The sequence below is a fragment of the Bos indicus genome, chromosome 7, assembly GCF_029378745.1.
Source record: "Bos indicus isolate NIAB-ARS_2022 breed Sahiwal x Tharparkar chromosome 7, NIAB-ARS_B.indTharparkar_mat_pri_1.0, whole genome shotgun sequence".
In the NCBI taxonomy this organism is placed as follows: Eukaryota; Metazoa; Chordata; class Mammalia; order Artiodactyla; family Bovidae; genus Bos; species Bos indicus.
This window is the reverse complement of record NC_091766.1, coordinates 32,082,721-32,099,891: the sequence shown is the minus strand read 5'-3', so window position 1 is coordinate 32,099,891 and position 17,171 is coordinate 32,082,721. Positions and strand designations below refer to the sequence as shown.

At 36.6% G+C, this 17,171-nt stretch overlaps 1 protein-coding gene and 1 long non-coding RNA gene across 2 annotated transcripts in view; both read right to left on the bottom strand.

The window, feature by feature from the left end:
• LOC139184122 (uncharacterized) overlaps positions 1–17,171 on the bottom strand; it is a 98,112-nt gene that overhangs the window by 30,475 nt on the left and 50,466 nt on the right. The window lies entirely within an intron of this gene.
• Positions 14,904–15,342, bottom strand: LOC109561867 (large ribosomal subunit protein P2). The gene has a single exon (XM_019964658.2). It carries the CDS (start codon positions 15,304–15,306, stop codon positions 14,959–14,961), a length of 348 nt encoding a protein of 115 aa, XP_019820217.2. The 5' UTR covers positions 15,307–15,342; the 3' UTR covers positions 14,904–14,958.

Below are 17,171 nucleotides of genomic sequence, written 5' to 3'. Positions count from 1 at the left end.
GATATTTTTCAAACAGTGGAATGAAATTAGAACTTACTAACATAAAAAAATTAAATCTACAAATATGTAGAAATGAAATAACATACTCCTAAATAATAAGTCAAAAAATGAAGCAAAAAAGAAATTAGAAAAAGCAAGAGACAAATGAAACCAAAACTACAGTATACTTAAACTTGGCAGATACAGCAAAGTCACTTTTTAGAGGAAAATTTAGAGCTGTAAATTTATTTAGTCTTTTTAAAAATAGAATAAAATTGCAAATCACTATATAAAACCCCACCTTCAAAAACCATCCAAAGAAGAGCAAGATAATCCCAAACCAAGCCAAAAGAAGGAAATGAAAATATTAGAATGGAATTAATGAAATAGAACAGTAAAAACAATTTAAAAAATCATTGAAGTAATAAAACAGTTTGGAGAAGGAAATAGCAATCTACTCAAGTATTCAGAAATACATTCAGAAAACTAAGATCATGGCATCCAGTCCCATCACTTCATGGCAAATAGATGAAGAAACAGTGGAAACAATGACAGACTTTTTTTTTGGGGGGGGGGGGAGGGTTCCAAAATCACTGCAGATGGTGACTGCAGCCATGAAATAAAAAGACACTTATTCCTTGGAATAAAAGTTATGACCAACCTAGACAGCATATTAAAAATCCAGAGACATTACTTTGCCAACAAAGGTCCATCTAGTCAAGGCTATGGTTTTTCCAGTAGTCATGTATGGATGTGAGAGTTGGACTATAAAGAAAGCTGAGCACCAAAGAATTGATGCTTTTGAACTGTGGTGTTGGAGAAAACTCTTGAGAGTCCCTTGGACTGCAAGGAGATCCAACCAGTCCATCCTAAAGGAGACCAGTCCTGGGTGTTCATTGGAAGGACTGATGTTGAAGCTGAAACTCCAATGCTTTGGCCACCTGATGTGAAGAGCTGACTCACTGGAAAAGACCCTGATGCTGGGGAAGATTGAGGGCAAGAGGAGAAGGGGACGACAGAGGATGAGATGGTTGGATGGCATCACTGACTCAATGGACATGGGTTTGCGTAGACTCTGGCAGTTGGTAATGGACAGGAAAGCCTGGCGTGCTGTGGTTCATGGGTTCACAAAGAGTTGGACATGACTGAGTGACTGAACTGAACAAGTATTCTTGCTTGGGAAACCCCATGGACAGAAGAGCCTAGTAGGCTAAGACCACAGGTTGCAAAGAGTCAGACATGACTTAACAACAAAACAATAAAATGTTTATTTGAATAGTTCACCAAAAATGATAAAACTTAGCTAGATTTACCAAGAAAAGAGAGAAGACTCAAATTACTAAAGAATGAGAGAGGAACAATTACTAGACTTTTCAGAAATAAAACAGATATTAAGGGAATATTTTGAACAACTATATGACAACAAATTGATAACTGAAATGAAATGGACAAATTCCTAGAAAGAGGTAAATTACCAAGACAGACACAAGAAGAATGAAATAATTTGAATAGGTCTATACTCATCAAAGAGATTAAAGTATTAATTATTATCTAACAAAAACCTCAGGGCAAGATGGCTTCACTACTGAATTCTACCAAATACTTAGAGAAGAATTCTTTACCAATTCTTCAAAAATTCTTCCAAAAAATAAAAAAAAATAACACCACCTTTTGTCTCATTTTATTAGGCTACAATCACCCTGATGCTGAAACCATACAAAAAGATAACAAGAAAAATACAGACCAATATTCTTTATAAAAATAGGCACAAAATTGCTCATAAAAACTAGCAAATTGAATCCAGCTGCCTATAAAAAGAGCTATATTCCATGGCCAAGTGGCATGCCTCACAACGGGTTGTTCCAACTTCTGAAAATCAATCAAAGGATTACACCACAGTCACAGAATAAAGGACAGCAATCACCTGATCATCTCAACAGATCAAGACCAACAAACTAGGAAGAGAATGGAATTGCTTCAACCTGGTAAGGAGCTTCTGTGAAAAACCCTTAGCGAACATCATACTTATTGGGAAATGGCTGGATGCCTTCACTCTAATATCAGGAGTAAAGAACAAAATCTGCTCTTACCACTTCTATTCAACATTTAACTACTCAGGGCAGTAATAAAATGCAAAGAAATAGAAGACATTCTGATTAGATAGGAAGAAGTAAAAATTTCTCCATTTACAGATGACATGATCCTATATTAAAAACATCTCAATAAATCAACTAAAAACTGATTCGAATAAACAAGTATAACAATGTGCAAGATAAAATATTGATACATAAAAATATAATTGTATTTATATATACTAGCAATGAAGAATACAAAACTGAAATTAAGAAAACAATCTCATTGATAATAGCGGTCACTCAGTCATGTCCGACTCTTTGTGCCCCATGGGCTGTAGCCCACCAGGCTCCTCTGTCCATGGGGATTCTCCAGGCAATAATACTGGAGTGGGTTGCCATGTCCTCCCCTCCAGGGGATCTTCCCAACCCAGGGATGGAACCCAGGTCTCCTGCATTGAAGGTGGATTCCTTACTGACTGAGCCACGAGGGAAGCCCAAAAAACAGATAAGTAGAAATAAGTTTAGCAAAAAGAAAAGCCCCTAACTTATATACTGAAAAATACAAAATGTTAAAAGATATTAAATAAAATCTTAAAAAAACTGGATTTCTCATATTCATGTACCAGAACATTTAAAAATGACAATACTCCCCAAATTGATCTACAGGTTCAATGCAAATCCTATCAATATTTCAGCTGTTTAATTCATAAATTGATAATCTGATTTTAAAATGATATGGAAATGGAGAGCCCAAACAATCTTGAAAAAGAAGAAGAAATTAGAAGTCTCACTCTATTTCAAAATTTAGTACCAAGCTACAGTAATCAAGACAACATGGTAATGACATAAGGATAGTGATATAGATCAATGGAACAGAAGTGAAGTCTCAGAAGATAAGGCTTCACATTTGTCACTGATTTTCAGTCAACATGCCTAGACAATTCAGTTGGGAAAGAATAATCTTTTCAACAAATAGTGCTGTGCCAACTGGATATCTACCAACAAAAGAATGCCTTTGAGCCTCTACCTCACACCATACGTGTATATGAAATCATATACATAAATCATATCTTCATGTTAGAATTAAAACTGTTAAACTCTTTGAATAAAATATGAATAAATTTTAATTACCATATACTATGCCATGACTTCTTAGATGTGACACCAGTAAAAAAAAAAAAAAAAAGTTAAATTGAAATTCATCAGAATTAAAAAGAATACCACCAAGAAAGTAAAAAGACAAATAATGCAATGTAAATACCTAGCATGGGGTATGAATAGACATTTCTCCAAAGAATAAACAAATGATCAGTAAATAAATGATGCCCAATGATGTCATTGAGGAAATGCAAATCAAAATTACACTGAGATATTGGGTGACATCCACTAGGATGTTTAAAATCAAAGATAATACCAAGTATTAGTGAAGATGTTCAGAATTCGTATTCTTCATATATTGCTGGTGGGAATGTAAAATGGTGCAGTCACTTTGTAAAATATTTTGACAATTCTTCAAAGTGTTAAGCATAAAGTTACCCTATAACCCAGAAAATCCATTCCCTGAGGATACATACTCAAGAGAAATGAAAACATATATACCCAGGTACATGAATGTTCATAGCATTATGCATAATAACCAAAAGTGAAAATATACTAAATGTCCATCAACTTGATCAATGGATAAACAAAATATAGTATATCTGTACAGTACTCAGTATAGGCAAATCCATAAAGACAAAGTGGGACTGGTGTAGTTTCCAAAAGGGTTAGAGGGGAAATATGGAATGACTGCTAATGGTACAAGGGGGTTTCTTCTTGGGATGATGAACATGTTCTAAAAGTACACTGTAGTAATGGTTGTACAAATTTGTGATTATCAAAGTGAATGAACGAATAACTGGAGTTTTACTTCTCAGTTAATGGAATCTATCCCTCTTATCTTCAGGTCTAGGGATGGTAAAAGTTAGTTCAAGGGTACTATATGACACATTGTAGTTACCTTATTTAAAGCACCTCTATAAATTGACCCTTTGTAAATCAGTTCAGTCACTCAACCGTGTCCAACTCTTTGCGACCCCATGAATCGCAGCACGCCAGGCCTCCCTGTCCATCACCAACTCCCAGAGTTCACCCAAACTCATGTCCACTGAATCGGTGTTGACATCCAGCCATCTCATCCTCTGTCATCCCCCTTCTCCTCCTGCCCCCAATCCCTCCCAGCATCAGGGTCTTTTCCAATGAATCAACTCTTTGCATGAGGTGGCCAAAGTATTGGAGTTTCAGCTTTAGCATCAGTACTTCCAATGAACACCCAGGACTGATCTCCTTTAGGATGGACTGGTTGGACCTTCTTGCAGTCCAAGGAACTCTCAAGAGTCTCAACACCACAGTTCAAAAGCATCAGTTTGTCAGTGCTCAGCTTTCTTCACAGCCCAACTCTCAGATCCATACATGACCACTGGAAAAACCATAGCCTTGACTAGACGGACCTTTGTTCACAAAGTAATATCTCTGCTTTTTAATATGCTATCTAGGTTGGTCATAACCTTCCTTCCCAGAAGTAAGTGTCTTTTAATTTCATGGCTCCAAAATCACTGCAGATGGTGATTGCAGCCATGAAATTTGGAGTGTTAGTTCTAAACAATAGAATGGGAAAGACTAGAGATCTCTTCAAGAAAATTAGAGACACCAAGGGAACATTTCATGCAAAGATGGGCACAATAAAGGACAGAAATGGTATGGACCTAACAGAAGCAGAGTGTATTAAGAAGAGGTGGCAAGAATCCACAGAACTGTACAAAAAGATCTTCAAGACCCAGATAAGGGTCCCAGGAGGAGAAGTAAGAAAGAAGTGAAAAACTTATTTAAAGATATAATGGCAGAAAAGTTCCCTAAATTGGAAAAGGAAAAAGACATACTGATCCAGAAAGCTCAAGAAATTCCAAATAAGATGAACCCAAAGAGATACATACCAAGATATGTTATAATTAAAATTTCAAAAGTTAATGATAAGTAGAGAATCTTAAAAGCAGAAACAGAAAAACAACTTGTTATGTATTGTACAAGGGCATTCTCATACGACTACCTACAGATTTTTAGCAGAAACTTTCCAGGCCAGAAGGGAGAGGCATGATATTTTTTAACTGACAAAGAAGGCTACTAATTAGTAATAAGAAAAGTTATAGAAGTAAATATCTCACTGGTAAAGGTTACATATTCAGGCAAAGGTAGTGAATTAATCATTCATAAAGCTAGTATGAAGGTTAAAAGCCAAAGCAGCCAGAATTACAAATATGGTAATTAGTTAAGGGGTACACAAGATAAAAAGATGTTGAAAGTGATATTAAAATCATAAAATATTTTGAGGGGACAGTAAAATTATAAAGCCTTTGGATACATTCAAATTTAAGTTTATCACATAAAGTGGACTGTTGTAACTTTAAGATGTTATATGTAAGCTTCATGGTAACCACCAAGCAAAAACCCATACAATATATACCAAAGATAAAGAGAAAGGAATCTAAGCATACAATAGAGAAAGTAAAGAAGGCAACAGAGGAACTGCAAAACAGAAAGAAAACAATAAAATTACATACCTATCATTAATTAAGAGTAAATAGACTAAATTCTCCAATCAAAAGGCACAGAATGGTTGAATGGATTTTTTTAAAAAGTTTAAGATCCATCTGTATGCAGCATAGAAGAGACTAACTTCAGATATAAAGACTGAAAGTGAAAGATGAAAAAAATATGCTGTGCAAATGAATACCAAGTGAAACTTTACATCTGAAGTGTCTATAAAAGATAAAATCCCAATTTAGAAGTATGAAGGAAATAACTGAGATCAGAAAGGAAATAAATGAAAGAGACACTTGGCGCCTGATGACTAAAAAGATAATATAAAAGATCAATGAAATTAAAAACTGGTACCTGAAAATATAAATAAAATTAATGAAACTGTAGCTAGAATCTCAACAAAAGAGAGAAATCACTCAAACAAAATCAGAAATTCTGAAGAAAGTGATGTTACAACTGATACCAAAAAATACAAAGGACCATGAGAGACTACTATATGCCAAAAACTCAGAAAAAATTACATCCAGGCAGTAAACTTCTTGAGTTCAGTCTTGGAGATGTTTTCTGGATTTGATAGCCCAATGCAAGGGCAAGAAAAAGCTAATATAAAGAAGTGGGACTACATTAATTTAAAAAACCACCGCACAGCAAAGGAAACATTCAACAAAATAAACCATCAGCTTTCCAAATGTGAAAAAACAGTTGCAAATTAGCTATCTGATAAGAGGTTAACAGCCAAAATAAATGTCATATAACTCAACAGCAAAAGTCCTCAAATAATTCAATTAAAAATGGGCAAAGGACCTGAATAGGTAATTTTCAAAGAAGACTACAGGTAGCCAGTAGGTCCATGAAAAGGTGCTCAGCATCACTCATCATCAGAGAAGTACAAATCAAAATCACCATGAGATATCACCTCACATCTGTCTGAATGGTCATCATAAGAATAGTAAGAGATAACAAACACTTCGAAGGATATGGAGAAAAATATACTTCTTCACCGTTGGGGGGAATGTAAACTGGTACCGCCACTATGGAAAACATTATGGAAGTTTCTGAAAAAATTAAAAATAGCACTACCATATGATTCGGTAATTCTGCTTCTGGGTATTTATTCCAAGAAAATGAAAACATTTAACTCAAAAAGACATTGCACCCTCATATTTACTGAAGCATTAATTACAATATCCAAGATATGAAAACAACCCAAGTGCCCATCAACATATACTGGATAAGGAGGATGTAGTATATACACACATTAGATACTACTCAGCCATAAAACAGAAGAGAATTTCACCTTTTGTGACCCAGTGCTGGGCCTCGAGGGCATTATGCTAAGTGAAATAAGTGAGACAGAGAAAGACAAGTATCATATGATCTCATTTCCAGAAAAAAATAAAGGCCATAGATCCAATCAACAGGTTAGTGGTTGCCAGAGGCAGATAGTGAGGGGTGGACTAAATAGTTGAATGGATTCAAATGGTACAAACTTCCAGTTATAAAATAAATAAGTCATAGGATATAATGTACACCATGGTGGCTATACTTAATAGTACTTTATTTCATAGTTGAAAGTTGCTATGAGTACATCCTAAAATTCACAAGAAAAATTTTGTCACTATGCATGGTGACAGATGTTAATGAGACATTGTGGTGATCACTCTGCAGTATTTATAAATATCAAATCAATATGTTGTATACCTAAAACTACTATATGTCAATTATATCTCAATAAAAAAAAGTCTCCAGTTTATTAACTGTAAAAGAATGTCTTACAAGGAATGAACTTCATATGTACAATTTGTCTGGCATTGTTGTGGGCATCCTCCTCTAAATAATAATACACTGATGGAATAGGGTACAAATAAATGATTGTATTAATTTGGGTTAGAGTGATATACATCAGTGATGAACAATGCCAAAGAATGTTCAAACTACAATACAGTTGAGCTCATTTCGCATGTTGGTAAGGTTATGCTCAAAATCCTTCAAACTAAGCTTCAGCAGTATGTGAACTGAGAACTTCCAGATATACAAGCTGGGTTTAGAAAAGTCAAGGGGGACCAGAAATCCAACTGTCAGGATTCATTGGATTATAGAGAAAGCAAGGGAGTCCAGGAAAAACATCTACTTCTGCTTCACTGACTATGCTAAACCTTTGACTGTGTGGATCATAACAAACTGAAAACTTCATAAAGAGCTGGGAATACAAGACCACCTTATCTATCTCCTGAGAAACCTAAATGCAGGTCAAGAAACAACAGTTAGAACTAGACATGACAACAGACTGGTTCCTGTCTAGACAGCAAATCTAGACAGCATATTAAAAAGCAGAGACATCACGTTGCCAACAAAGGTTCATATAGTCAAAGCTATGGTTTTTCCAGTAGTCATGTACAAATGTAAGAGTTGGACCATAAGGAAGTCTGAGCCCTGAAGAACTGATGCTTTCAAACTGTCGTGCTAGAGAAAACTCTTGAGAGTTCCTTGGACTTCAAGAAGATCAAACCAGTCAATCCCAAAGGAAATAAATCCTGATATTCATTGGAAAGATGATACTGAAGCTCCAATACTTTGGCCACCTGATGCAAACAGCCCAGCTGACTCATTGGAAAAGACTCTGATGCTGGGAAAGATTGAAGGCAAAAGGAGAAGGGGGCGGCAGAGGATAGAATCACTGACTCAATGGACATGAATTTGAGCAAATTCTGGGAGACAGTGAAGGACAGAGAAGCCTGGCGTGCTGCAGTCCATGGGGTTGCAAAGAGTCCAACATGAGTTAGCAACTGAACAGCAATGAAAAATAGAGGAAAGTTCTGACTATGGATGATGGGTGAAATCACAGTGCTTTGACCACAAGCGATAACTTTTAAAAAAATCTTCTGAAGTCCTCATGTGGAGACTTTTTCATGCATATGGATCTGTGCATCACTCACTGACAAGAGGGAAGCCAGTGCACAGGTGCCAGATCTAAAGGGATCCAGGTAGTCTCGTTTCTACCTAAAGCCACTGGTATATGGGCAGCAGCCCCAGCCCACAGTGACGGAAAAGCACATTCTTCAGTAACTGTTCAGAATTGTCTTGAGCTACTAACAACCCTAGCTGCTTGTTCCACTGATTGATTTCCTTTCCCGCTCCTGGTACTGAACGCAGAGTACTCTAAAAAGCATTAACGTCTGTAAAGACCTGATGTTGATGACAGTGATAATAATTACAACAAAAACTATTTAGCAACAGTATTGAACACTTGATATGAATTCTTTCATGTAGCCCTCAAAACAATTTTGTGACATTCATACATTATCCCTTTTGAGAAATGGATAGACTAGGGTTCAGAATTATAAAGACACATGCCCCAAGTCACAGAGCTAGTACTTAGAAGATGTTTAAAAGTCAGTTCAGTTCAGTCACTCAGTTGTGTCCGACTCTTTGCAACCCCATGCAGCACTCCAGGCTTCCCTGTCCATCAGCAACTTCCAGAATTTACTCAAACTTATATCCATTCAGTCCATGATGCCATCCAACCATCTCATCCTCTGTCGTCCCCTTCTCCTCCTGCCTTCAATCTTTCCCAGCATCAGGATCTTTTCCAATGAGTCAGTTCTTCGCATCAGATGGCCAAAGTATTGGAGTTTAAAATTAACCTCAATCAAAATGTGAGGATTTTAGACATACAGTTAGTACTAAGAGAAGGGCTCTATATTGTACAGTGGGAGGCTAGAGAGACATTCTCCTCAGGCTGCTCAAAACCCAACTGTGCAGGTAGCTGTCTTTTCTACCTAAACATCTTGCCAGTTTTGTCTAAACCTGTACTAAAACTACTGTTGCATGCAAAAAGTGAGTCAGAAAAAAGAATTTTTTTTATAGTTACCAGAAAATAATATGCCTAGGTTTCTTATAATCAATCTACTATATCTGTATCAAAAGATTATAGTAGTCTCATGTTTGCAGATACCAAACTGTGCATTGACAGCATAGATATGGCCTCAGGCTTTCAAGAGCTGACCAGTTTTGAAAAATCCTTATTCTACACCAGACTGTATCTGTTAATGTTTTTGTACATAAACAAACATTCACTTGGCCATCTGTTTGGTATATCATTTACTATTCCCAGTAAATGAACAGTTTGGAGCTCTGACCAATATAAGCTTATAATCATGTCGAGTCACCCTGGCCCAATATGAACTCTACCTTCAGTATAAAATCAGTATGGGAGAGAATGAGAATTTGGCTTACAAACAACAGTGTATTTGGGGGGGTTTGATCAGTATTCTGGAGAAGTGAATTTTCACCATAGGAAAACCCAGCTTCTTAAAATGTGCTCAAATTTAATGAGACATTTATTGTACTGGATAATTCCACAGTTAGAGTTTATCATCTTAGGAATACTTCTGGTAGTATTCTGGAATGTTATCGAAGGACTTCAATTATGCAAGGATTAAACTAAACCACAGAGCAAGACATTGTGCTTGTTTCTGCAATTTCTGTGTTGGTTGCTTTTTTTTTTTTTTTCTTCTTTTCAGTTTGCAGCAATTGTGCCTGGAAGATATCCTCAAATTGCTTCAGTGTGAAGCTCAAAACATTTAGGAAAAGAGCTTGGGATTTATTTAAATACCCTAACCCTAATTTTTTAGTAAGCTTCCCTTACTATTACTTATTTCTTCCTTCAGAAAACTGACTACGTTAAAATAAGAAATATGAATGTATGGATAATTCCACATTCTGGGAGGCAGAGAAAAAAAATTTTAAGATAAATTTGAAATCACTGTTGTTTCCATAACAATAAAGAAAACTATCTACTCACATTATATTGTTTCTACAAATAGTTCTGAAGAAATCAGAATAAAAATGACCATTTCAAATTCATTCATGTGTCCAATTGGTCATCAACCCTATGTCTGTAAAATCATAATAGGTTCTCATAGACTTCTGTTTTACATAGTATTGACCAAAGAAGAGCCTTGGGAATAAAAAAAAGGCTCATGAAGAAGCCAATTTTAATAAAAAACTTAAGTAGCATCAGGAAACTTGGCCTAACACATTACAAAAATAAAAATTTCTTCTACAAAGAGAAGTCTCTTTTAGTCAATCACTCAACAACATATGACTGGGATTAAAAGTCAAGAAAGCCAGGTAAGAGAAAGGAATAAGATGTGAGAGAGAAATTAAATAAAAATAGCAATAGCATTTAAAACAGGAAAACATAGGACAGTAGAATTTTCCATCTTCATATAAGATATTTTTAAAGCTCTGCTGCCATTAAATGCCTCACAGCGTTACTCTTGGCAGAATGAAACCACCACCCAGGAGGACAAGACTTGCAGGGAAAGGGAGGGGTGATTACATAAATCAGATGTGTATCATTGGATGCATCGCAGTATATTTCACATGTGTTTTACCTAATCAGGAAATGCAAAGTAGGTCATTACTATTCTTCTCAGACACTTTGTTCAAAATTAAAAATTAAAGAAATTCATACTAGTATTGCTATGTAAAAACACTCCTAACCACCATCTTATCAAGGTCATGGTAACTGTGTAGGAAACACTGTTGTATCTTTAGTGTGCCATGAATTAGAAACATTCTCTAGCAACTGTTCCTCATTTGGATCCATTCATAGTCTACATATGTCAGTCACAGATCATTCCCACAAGACAGTTGCAAGGATATTTCAATAGTAAGTGGAAAGAATGTGGGAAGCAGAATCTATCAAAAAAATTTTAGATTCTTCATTAAATCTTCATATATGTTTCTAAGATGTTAAACATGTGTTCTTAAATCTAGTTTGATAATAGTTATATCTCAACTAAGATGTACTTGAGGAATCTTACCAAAATAAACACAATTTAAAAAGAAATGCTGATTTAAGGCCAGAGTTTCCTTATTTATTTTCTGTCTGAATTACCTGTCCATTGATGTAAGTGGGGTGTTAAAATCCCCTACTATGATTGTATTACTGTCAATTTCTCCTTTTATGTCTGTTAATATTTGCTTTATGAATTTAAGTGGTCTTAGGTTGAATACATATATATTTAAATTGTTATAACTTCTTCTTGACTTGATCCCTTTATCATTATGTAATGTCCTGTGTCTCTTGTTAGAATCTTTGATTTAAAGTCAATTTTGTTGGTTGTAAGTATTGCTCAGTCAGCTCAGTCACTCATTTGTGTCCGACTCTTTGCAACCCCGTGGACTGCAGCATGCCAAACTTCCCTGTCCATCACCAACTCCTGGAGCTTGCTCAAATTCATATCCATTGAGTCAGTGATTCCATCCAACGGTCTCATCCTCTGTCATCCCCTTCTCCTCCTGCCCTCAATCTTTCCCAGCATTAGGGTATTTTCCAATGAGTCAGTTCTTCACATCAGGTGGCCAAAGAACTGGAATTTCAGCTTCAACATCAGTCCTTCCAATGAATATTCAGGGCTGATTTCCTTTAGGATTGACTGGTTTGATTTCCTTGCAGTCCAAGGGACTCTTAAGAGCCTTCTCCAACACCATAGTTCAAAAGCATCAACTCTTTGACTCTCAGCTTTCTTTATAGTCCAACTCTCACATCCATACATGACTACTGGAAAAACCACAGCTCTGACTAGACAAACCTTTGTTGGTAATGTCTCTACTTTTTAATATATTGTCTAATATGCAATACTTATATTGTCATCCTAATACTTATATTTTCTTAGGGTGACAATATAAGTGTTGCTACTCCAGCTTTCTTTTAATTTCCATTTGCATGGGATAACTTTTTCCATTCAATCACTTTAAGTCTTATATATTTAGACCTGAAGTGAGTCTCTTGTAGGATATATATGTGTGTGTGAATATGTGTGTGTGTGTGTCTTATTTTGTTTTTTGTTTGTTTGTTTTTTTATTTTATTTTTAAACTTTACAATATTGTATTAGTTTTGCCAAATATTGAAATGAATCCACCACAGGTATACATGTGTTCCCCATCCTGAACCCTCCTCCCTCCTCCCTCCCCATACCATCCCTCTGGGTCATCCCAGTGCACCAGCCCCAAGCATCCAGTATTGTGCATCAAACCTGGACTGGCAACTCGTTTCATACATGATATTATATGTGTTTCAATGCCATTCTCCAAAATCTTCCCCTCCTCTCCCTCTCCAACAGAGTCCATAAGACTGTTCTATACATCAGTGTCTCTTTTGCTGTCTTGTACATAGGGCTATTGTTACCATCTTTCTAAATTCCATATATATGCATTAGTATACTGTATTGGTGTTTTTCTTTCTGGCTTACTTCACTGTGTATAATAGGCTCCAGTTTCATCCACCTCATTAGAACTGATTCAAATGTATTCTTTTTAATGGCTGAGTAATACTCCATTGTGTATATGTACCACTGCTTTCTTATCCATTCATCTGCTGATGGACATCTAGGTTGCTTCCATGTCCTGGCTATTATAAACAGTGCTGCGATGAACATTGGGCTACACGTGTCTCTTTCCCTTCTGGTTTCCTCAGTGTATATGCCCAGCAGTGGGATTGCTGGATCATAAGGCAGTTCTATTTCCAGTTTTTTAAGGAATCTCCACACTGTTCTCCATAGTGGCTGTACTAGTTTGCATTCCCACCAACAGTGTAAGAGGGTTCCCTTTTCTCCACACCCTCTCCAGCATTTATTGTTTGTAGACTTTTGGATCGCAGCCATTCTGACTGGAGTGAAATGGTACCTCATAGTGGTTTTGATTTGCATTTCTCTGATAATGAGTGATGGTGAGCATCTTTTCATGTGTTTGTTAGCCATCTGTATGTCTTCTTTGGAGAAATGTCTATTTAGTTCTTTGGCCCATTTTTTGATTGGGTCATTTATTTTTCTGGAGTTGAGCTGTAGGAGTTGCTTGTATATTTTTGAGATTAGTTGTTTGTTGGTTGCTTCATTTGCTATTATTTTCTCCCATTCTGAAGGCTGCCTTTTCACCTTGCTAATAGTTTCCTTTGATGTGCAGAAGCTTTTAAGGTTAATTAGGTCCCATTTGTTTATTTTTGCTTTTATTTCCAATATTCTGGGAGGTGGGTCATAGAGGATCCTGCTGTGATGTATGTCAGAGAGTGTTTTGCCTATGTTCTCCTCTAGGAGTTTTATAGTTTCTGGTCTTACGTTGAGATCTTTAATCCAGTTTGAGTTTATTTTTGTGTATGGTGTTAGAAAGTGTTCTAGTTTCATTCTTTTACAAGTGGTTGACCAGATTTCCCAGCACCACTTGTTAAAGAGATTGTCTTTAATCCATTGTATATTCTTGCCTCCTTTGTCAAACATAAGGTGTCCATATGTGCGTGGATTTATCTCTGGGCTTTCTATTTTGTTCCATTGATCTATATTTCTGTCTTTGTGCCAGTACCATACTGTCTTGATAAATGTGGCTCTGTAGTAGAGCCTGAAGTCAGGTAGGTTGATTCCTCCACTTCCATTCTTCTTTCTCAAGATAGCTTTGGCTAGTCGAGGTTTTTTGTATTTCCATACAAATTGTGAAACTGTTTGTTCTAGCTCTGTGAAGAATACCGTTGGTAGCTTGATAGAGATTGCATTGAATCTATAAATTGCTTTGGGTAGTATACTCATTTTCACTATATTGATTCTTCCAATCCATGAACATGGTATATTTCTCCATCTATTAGTGTCTCTTTGATTTCTTTCACCAGTGTTTTATAGTTTTCTATATATAGGTCTTTAGTTTCTTTAGGTAGATATATTCCTAAGTATTTTATTCTTTCGGTTGCAATGGTGAATGGAATTGTTTACTTAATTTCTCTTTCTGTTTTCTCATTATTAGTGTATAGGAATGCAAGGGATTTCTGTGTGTTGATTTTATATCCTGCAACTTTACTATAATCATTGATTAGTTCTAGTAATTTTCTGGTGGAGTCTTTAGGGTTTTCTATGTAGAGGATTATGTCATCTGCAACTAGTGAGAGTTTTACTTCTTCTTTTCCAATTTGGATTCCTTTTATTTCTTTTTCTGCTCTGATTGCTGTGGCCAAAACTTCCAAAACTATGTTGAATAGTAATGGTGAAAGTGGGCACCCTTGTCTTGTTCCTGACTTTAGAGGAAATGCTTTCAATTTTTCACCATTGAGGATAATGTTTGCTGTGGGTTTGTCATATATAGCTTTTATTATGTTGAGGTATGTTCCTTCTATTCCTGCTTTCTGGAGAGTTTTTATCATAAATGGATGTTGAATTTTGTCAAAGGCTTTCTCTGCATCTATTGAGATAATAATATGGTTTTTATTTTTCAATTTGTTAACGTTTTTATTTTTTTTTTTTAACATAAAAAGGGTTTTATTTGCAGGGGAGCGGGACTCTACTCAAACAAGCTGAAGCCCATGTCGTCATCTGACTCCTCCAACTCTTCCTTCTTCTCCTCCTTCTTCTCCTCTGCTGCGGCTGGAGCAGAACCCGCAGCGGGTGCTGCCGATCCTGGGGCAGTGGAGATGACCACAGCCCCGCCAGCAGGCACACTGGCCAGCTTGCCGATACCCTGAGCAATGACGTCTTCGATGTTCTTTCCGTTGAGCTCACTGATGACCTTGTTGAGCCAGTCATCGTCTGCCTCGATGCCCACGCTGTCCAGGATCTTTTTGATGTCCTTGGCGCTGGGGGAGGAATTGCCCCCAAGGGTGGCCAACAAGTATGAGGCAACGTAACGCATCTTAGCGGTGGCAGAGCAGCCTCGCTCATGCGACCTCGGTGGCATCAGGGACGGAAAGCTGGGTCTTATTTTGGTATCAAGCCAGTCTTTGTCTTTTGATTGGAGCATTTATTCCATTTACATGAGGTTTATATATAGTAATATGTATAAATATGTTATATATAATATATAAATTTAATAGATATATACTTATTTAATTATATATTATAAAGATATATTTAATTATATATATAATAAAATCCCTCACTCACATTTAGTGTTTCTGACATCATATTTTACATCTCTTTGTTTTGTCTCCACCTTAACTATGGATTGTAGATATAGGTGATTCTGCTACTTTTATCTTCCTACAAGCTGTATAACTAGTTGATCTACTAGCTTGACTATGCATATGTCTTTAACAATGAGATTTTTTTTTTTCTTTCATAATTTTCCTAAGTCTAGTTGTGGCCTTTTCTTTTCTGCTTAGAGAAGCCCCTTTAACATTTCTTGTAAAGCTGGATTGGTGGTGCTGACCTCTTTCAACTTCTGTTTGTCCGCAAAACTCTTGACCTCTCCTTCATATCTGAATGACAGCCTTGGCTGGTGCAGTATTCTTTGTTGTAGAGCCTTTCCTTTCTTCACTTTAAATTTATCATGCCTTTTTCCATTGTGGACTGCAGAGTTGTTTCTTAAAAGTGAACTGACATTCTTATGGGAGCTCCCTTCTACACAGCTACCTTGCTGCTTTTATTTTCTCTTTATTTTTAAATGTGTTGATGCTGTCCTCTTTAGGTTTATCTTCTTTGGGACTGTTTGCGCTTTCTGGACTTGTATGTCTGTTTTCTTTCCCAAGTTAGGGAAGTTTTCAGAAAGAATGTCTTCAAATATGTTTTTTTCACCTTTATCTCTCTCTTCCAAGATCTCTATAATATGAAATTGTATGCTTGATGTTGTCCCAGATGTTTCTTAAACTAATTTCTTTTTTATGTTTTTCTCTTTTTTCTGTTAAGCTTGGGTGATTTCCACTACAGTATCTTCTAAATTCACTGATCTGTTCCTCTATATTATCTAATCTACTCTTGATTTTTTCTAGTGTATTTTTATTTAAGTAATGTATTCTTCAGCTTTGTTTGGTTCTTATTTTATAACTATTTTTACAATTGTCTAAAAATGAATACAAGTTCATTCATTCTTCTCTCAAGTTCTTTGAACATTTTTGTGATCATTGCTTTGTACTATCTATCAATTAGGTTGCACATCTCCACTTCAGTTAGTTTTGTCTCTGGGGTTTTATCATATTCCTTCATTTGGAACATATTCTTCCATTGCCTCATTTTGCCTAATTCTCTGCTGTTTTTTCTAAGTATGTGGTTTATGTTTCCTGGTCTTAGAGAAGTGTCTTTATGTAGGGGTTGTCCTAGGAGCCCAGCAGCATACTTCTCTGGTCACCAAAGCCACATGTTCTAGTGATGCTCTCTCTGGGGAATGTGTGGTTCCTTCCACTGTGTCAGGCTAACTTCTGTGGGAGCCCTGATATGTGTGGCTGGCCCTGGTCAGGTTATTTACCAGGCCCTCCTAGTGCAGAGGCTGCCAGTTGCTAGTGAATGGGGCTCGTCTGGGCACAACTAGCCCAGGTTTTCCCAGTCCTGTTGCTTGACCATTGGTAGATGGGCTTGGGTCACAAGGTAACTAGATGAAGAGACCTGGGGCAACAAGGTCCCCATGGCTAGTTCTGATCTAGTGATGAGTGAAACTGGGTCCTGGAGCATCTAGCTGTGGCATTCAGGGTCCCAGAGCTGATAGCAGCCTGCTGGTGGATGGGGCCAGGTTCTGACAGCTGGCTGAATGGCCCAAGAGGCCTGAGGCTAGTGCCAGCCTACTAG